Below are 6,381 nucleotides of genomic sequence, written 5' to 3' on the forward strand. Positions count from 1 at the left end.
AAGGCTAAGGGCACAGTATCATCCAGGGGGGAGCAGGAGGTATTAGGTGAAGCAGAAGTGTCCCCATCATGAGGAGTCCCAGGAGAGGGTGGGGGCTCAGAGCAGGGGGGGAGACTCACCCCTACAAGATCCTCTGCAGCCTGCTCGTCCCTGTCCTGCTGCAGGATGATTTGATTGTCACTGCTGAGCCTGAAGAGACTGCCCTTAGGTCTGCTGCTGTGAGGAGCTGGGAAGGGGGGAAGCCTCCCTCCCTTAGATCTCTTCTGTCTACCCATGTGAAGCCTCAGATGCCGGTGGGGCTGCTGAAATGGAGCTGGTTCCTGGAGAGCAGGAGAATCAAGCAGCCATCTCCAGAGACAGCCAAGCCACGCCCCTTTACTTCAAGTCTTTTATACCTTCTTGGTGGGCAGTTCCCCCCGTTTATCTCCTTCTGATGCTCTGCACGCTGAGGTATTATCTCTGAAGCCAGACTGATCTGCAGTGTCCTGGCAGCAACCTCACAGCTCGGAAGGGTTAACAGCTTTACCTCTTCCACGCAGGTCATTGAGGGAGTGTCTAGGGCGCAGGATTCGTGAAACCATTAGCCGTGCTTCACGTCAATCACCGGGAATCTCCCGTCAAGTCCCGCCTTCGCGATCCTATTTGTTGCCTTCTTATCGTCTTTTTTCTTTTTCTCTCATAGCAAAGCCCGCCCTCTCATCCCCTCTTTTCTGACAGCTGGTTGGGCAAATGCGGGTTTCTGGCTTGTGATTGGTCACTGCGGCTGTCAGTCAAGCGAGGCGTCAGGTGGCTGGGCTGCCTGCGTCTCGCTGCCTCTGCTTGGTTTGGCAGGCTGTGACTGGTCGGACCGCGGCGGCACGAAGCCCTGTGGATTGTTCTGGCTGACCTCGGTCGTCGTCTCGGTGGTGGTTGTTGTTGTGTCTTTCCAGCTGGGACGTGGAACTGTCTGAGGGATTCCAAGGGACAGAGGCGCCATCCCGGGGAAGAGAGCCGTGTGTGTTAGTGCCTGGCAGGAGGATGGTGTGGCCGGTGTAGCTTCCAGTCCGCTTCATTCAGCGCCTCCAGTGCTCCCTCAGCCCCTTCATCTCACCTCACCCTCCCAATTACCCCCATTGTTGTCAGGGTTAGGAGCAGGCGTCTGGCCTGGACAGCTGTCAAACCTCTTCTGTCACCTCTCAATTCCTGAGCTCCAGGCTGCCTGTAGTGCCCCCCAGTGTGCCAGGCTGCCTGTAGTGCCCCCCAGTGTGCCAGGCTGCCTGTAGTGCCCCCCAGTGTGCCAGGCTGCCATTACTTTGCCCCTTTAGTGTGCCAGGCTGCCTGTAGTTTGCCCCTGTGTTTATGTCTTTCCTGGGAGGGTGGCCTGTAGCTGCCCCTTGCTGGCTGGGTGTCTCTCTCCCAGGCTAGAGGAGGATGTGGGATGGAAGGGCCAGGTTGTCATTTACTTTTTAAATCCTGTGGTCTGCTGCAAAGAAAAACTCAAGGAGGGGGGGAGAATCCAGTGTATTCTTGGAACAGCCCCATGTAAGAAGCAAACAATGGAGTTTTAGTATTTATTTAAATATCTGTGGTGTTTGGGGGGTGGGTGGGTAGGGTAAACCAAGGTACTGTGTGCAGTTTTATAAGCGGGATACTTTTTTTTTTTTTTTGGGTGGTGTAGACACCATTTGTGTAGGATGGTAGCTACTTCTAAACGGTCCTAGTTGTTCTGGTGATCTTTATGGCCCAGTGACAGATCCGGCTGTCGGTTTCCAAACCTTGGAGGGCATTTCTGTGAATGTCTCTTTGTGGCACGGCTGCCAATGCAAAAATGATGGCGGCGTACAATGGGGGTGCATCAGCTGCGGCTGGGGCTCACCACCATCACCATCACCACCACCTGGCCCACTTGCCCGCTCCTCACTTGCACCATCATCACCATCTTCATCCCCAGCATCATCTTCACCCTGGTTCTGCTGCAGCTGTGCATCCCGTGCAGCAGCATGTTGCTTCTTCATCTGCCTCCTCATCATCCTCGGCAGCTGCTGCCGCGGCAGCCGCCGCTGCAGCGGCAGCCATGCTCAACCCCGGTCAGGCCCAGCCGTACTTTCCATCACCTGCCCCGGGACAAGCACCAGGGCCGGCAGCAGCCGTGGCCCCTGCTCAGGTGCAAGCAGCAGCGGTAAAGGCTCATCATCATCAGCATGCTCATCATGCCCAACAACTGGATATCGAACCTGATCGGCCTATTGGATACGGAGCATTTGGTGTTGTCTGGTAAGTGGGAAACTTTTTGCAAACTTTCCGAAATGTATGGTAACCCAATGCAACCTGGCCAGACTTCTGTATTCTAAAACATTGTTTCTGTTTAAGGTCACAGATCAGTTTTATTTTTACTTTCACAGGATCAATAACACACCGCACCAGTTCAACTTAAATGCTGGTTAATTATTTTGAGAAGTTCTTGTTAAAGTATTTTGAGTAATGTTATATGAGAGTATTGGAGTCATTGTCGTGTTTTTCCTGTTCTGTGGCATGGACCTTGATCAGGTGCGTGCAGACATTGTACTTGTTGGTTTGGTGTCAGATGAAAATGTCTCTTGTGGCATAACGACCTCCATTTCATAGGGAAGATGCTCTGCTGTTTGATCACACAAAAGGAAGTATTCGTTAGCCCCTTCTTGTTATATGGTCTGTTGACAGATGTCACAGATACAGCAGTGTTGTGACGTGATCACATTTGTTGTTGACACCGTCTGGTGAACCTGTGATGTCATTGCGATAAGTCGCCTCGGTATGTGTCTGAGCCTCGTCAGCTTCATTAGGAGGAGCCACGTTGCTGCACAACATGTGTTATTATATGTCACAGGTCTGCTTCACAATTATATATATTTGGCATTATTGCTACTTCTATGTTTTTGCAGTCTAGTTGCACTTTTTATTCTGTCTACTTTACCTAGATGGTGAATGGAGCTGAGGCTTCCTTTGCTGGGTGCCGAGAAACTCCATGGTTTGTAGCCAACAGGCACCAGCTAGTTAAGTCTGAGATAAACTGTTTCATTTCAAGAGAACAAGATAGATGGAGAAGCTGAACTTGCAGATTGCTGAAACGTCCACTTCTCCAGCCGTGACGTGATATATGTAGCAAGTGCTGATTGTTTGGAACAAGTATGTCCTATAACAAAGTGACTGAGGAAGACAAATATTGGGCATAATGGCTATTGAAATCCTTCTTTTCTTTTTTGGTATAGCTCCTGGAGTTGAGTTGCTATCGGCAGACTTTGCTTTGTTATATTTTGCTTGGTTTATGTCTTGGCCTTTAGAACTAAGTAAAAGATTTGTTGTTCATGGACGCGGAATATACCCAATATTCGACAGTCATTGTGGAATCCAAAATCTAAAGTGATCATATATAGAAAGAGTAAAAGCTTTCCTGTATTGTTGAGATTCCAGATGGAAGTATTTCCCAGCCTGAGCGTTAGATATCGCATTGTATGATGAATGACAGTCAGGATTCCACCTTGGCAGCCGCCGCCGCTGCTGACTGACGGTTCTGAGCTCCAGGCTGCCCCTCCTGATACATTATTAAACAGGATTTATATAGCTTCAACATATTACGCAGCGCTGTACATTAAATAGGGGGTGCAAATGACAGAGGAATGCAGACAGTGACACAGAAGGAGGCGAGGACCCTCCCCCAAAGAGCTTACAATCTAAGAGGTGATGGAAGTAACACACAATAGGAGGGAAATACGTATTTTGTCTTCTTTTACAGCTGAAATGACCTTTTTCCTGAAATCTTCATAATCTGCAAACACTGCAGCATTTCAGACCCAGCGACCTCACATCTGGCAGACATTTCTTACCACTGCTTGGTTTTCTTTCTTCCTTAATTAAAATGTGTGTCAGATGGTAGAAAACACATTCTGAGCTGCTTACTATGGCAAAATACCCCATGCTGCTATATATACGCTTGAAAGAAAAATGTTCTGTGTCTGCCTGGATGATTAGCTTGTGATGTTTGTTGTCAGGTTTTGCATTTTAGAACTTGCGTGTTTGGTGACACCTGTATCGTGTGGATGTTTTTTTTTCTCTCGCTGGCAGCCTTAGTTCTGGAGCAGTAAAGCATGACCATGGAAAATGTATAGAGCCTCAGCATTAGATAATGGCAGTTTCCATCAGAGGATTCTCAGACAAGTGTTTATACTTCATTCACCCTCCCTGTCACAACTTGTCATGACATATGGTGAAATAATATATAATCGGAAGGCATCATTGGTGAAATCGGGACTGCTGTATCTTTGGACTCTTCCTGTCCACCTTCTGTAGAATTCTCTTATTCACTAAATCAAACAGAAATCCAGCAGTGAGAGTGCAATTTATTTTTAAAGGGCACAGCAGGTGTGCAGATATCTAACCAGTAGGATCCTGACGAGGTGTAAAAATCTTTAACATCTGCCAAAAATCAGAATATTATTTTCAGATGAATACACCTCTTAAAGGAAACTAGCTCTGACCAAAAAATACCAGCAGCTGAATTCCATTTGAGAATGCTAGTGGTATGACTATCTCTTCCTTCAATTATTTAAGTTCCAGACCTAAAACAAGGATGCAGAAACTATTGTCAGCAAAGCCCAGACTTGCTATGGGGTCAATGACCCAAATTTATTAAAATAATTGGATCAATGCGAGAGTCTAGTGGTTACAACCTGCATAGTCCTCTCTGTAAAGGTTGCCTTGGATAGCTCCTGCACTGCTTTATTTGGGAAAAGCTATGCACACATAACCTTGTAGTCTGATTTATACCATAATTGCTATTTTGCTATCACCAATGTTGTCTGTACATCCTGTATGTAATAGATTAGATTTGATTTTGTTCAGTGGTATGCATAAAATTACTTTATTCTGTTAATACAAAGCTAGAATTGTTGGTTATTTATGTAGGTGCTGGTACGCCTATACGCATGCTGGATTCTTATATATCAGTCACAGGCAGCACATGCAAAGGGAATGGGGGTTTAGGAATGTAGGGTAAAAATTTACTACAAGATTTGCTATGACTGACCCCTGCATTTTGTTACTACATACCAGATTATAAAAATAATTTTGCTAGTAGAGTGACCTTTTCCTTTGACTAAGGTAGTTTGGATCTCCCGCCTCCACCCCCTTAAAGAAAAACCCCAACCAAGATTTTTCCCAACCAAAACATTTCCCGCACCCAACTTACATTTAACTTTTCCCGCACTTCCTCCGCCATTGCCTACCAGCCAATACTCTTCACCCCAAAAACACACAGACACCATCCTTGGGTTTAAATTGGCTGGCAAGCAGCCGTTTATTACAACAACATAAATAACAATAAATAACCATAAATAACCATTAATTATAACCATATTTACATAACATATAAGGACATATAACATTAGTATACTCTTTACATATACTTTACATTTTATTAATATAAACCTTTTCCAACCAATAAACTATAACACTACCGCATTTTTACTGTGCCCAATTGCACTATAACCACCAAACAACTCCAGTTTACACCAAGCTGCAGCTCTAGGAAAACAGGTAAAGTCCGTTCCACCAAAAATTGTTTTACCATACACTGGCCCCTAGCCGCCCAGTGCAGCCTCAGGGGCCCCACCATAATACCATTTAAATGGGCACTCTACCAATGGGTTGCCCTTCCCATATACCAACAGGACTCTTACCCTCCTAAACCCCAACCGCCACAGCGCTTCAGGCGGGACACCTCACACCTGAGCGCCCCTCCACACCCGAAGAGTTGTCTGTATGCCATCCTGCAATCCCAGGAACCACATATCAATGCCCACTGCATTTAAATGCACTCCATCCTGCCGCAAAAACTTGCCGTTGTCCTGCTCCAGTTCCCTATGGCGAACCACCACCCCTCCACTCCGGGCCACAAACCTGCCCACCTCTTTGTTAATTTTAATCCTGGCCTTAATCACCCTGTCCACTGAGCGCGCTCCTCGCCACGTAGCTCTCGCCACTATATCAGACCACACAATCACCAACCCCAGGAACTCCACCTGTAACCTCAGAGAATCTAGCTTCACATCCCTAATTTACTCCCGCATGGACCTGCGGCCTAAATCATTACCCCCGCATGTATAACTACCACATCCGGCGGGCGGTCCCATGACGCAAATCTCCTGAAATCCGGCACAACTCTACTCCACAACATCCCGGGAATTCCCAGCCAACGCACTGTAGCCACTTCTCTGTGGAACCCAAACTGCCGACCGTCCGGCCGATCTTCAGCCCGCTTGGCACCACACCAGACAAAGGAATGTCCCAATATCCAGACCAAGCTGGGCCGTGCACCTAGAACACAAAATAAACATGAACAGCCATTCCAACATCCCGCAATTAAGG

General features: G+C 47.1%; 1 protein-coding gene across 1 annotated transcript in view; it reads left to right on the plus strand.

Annotated features, from left to right (window-relative positions):
* The first annotated feature begins 93 nt into the window (after positions 1-93).
* Positions 94-6,381, plus strand: part of NLK (nemo like kinase) — a 104,045-nt gene continuing 97,757 nt past the window's right edge. Inside the window, exon 1 of the mRNA XM_072416736.1 lies at positions 94-2,253. Within this exon, the coding sequence (XP_072272837.1) occupies positions 1,775-2,253 (479 nt within the window). The 5' untranslated portion in view covers positions 94-1,774. The remainder of the gene's footprint in view (positions 2,254-6,381) is intronic.

Source organism: Pyxicephalus adspersus, chromosome 1, assembly GCF_032062135.1.
Source record: "Pyxicephalus adspersus chromosome 1, UCB_Pads_2.0, whole genome shotgun sequence".
NCBI classification, from domain to species: domain Eukaryota; kingdom Metazoa; phylum Chordata; class Amphibia; order Anura; family Pyxicephalidae; genus Pyxicephalus; species Pyxicephalus adspersus.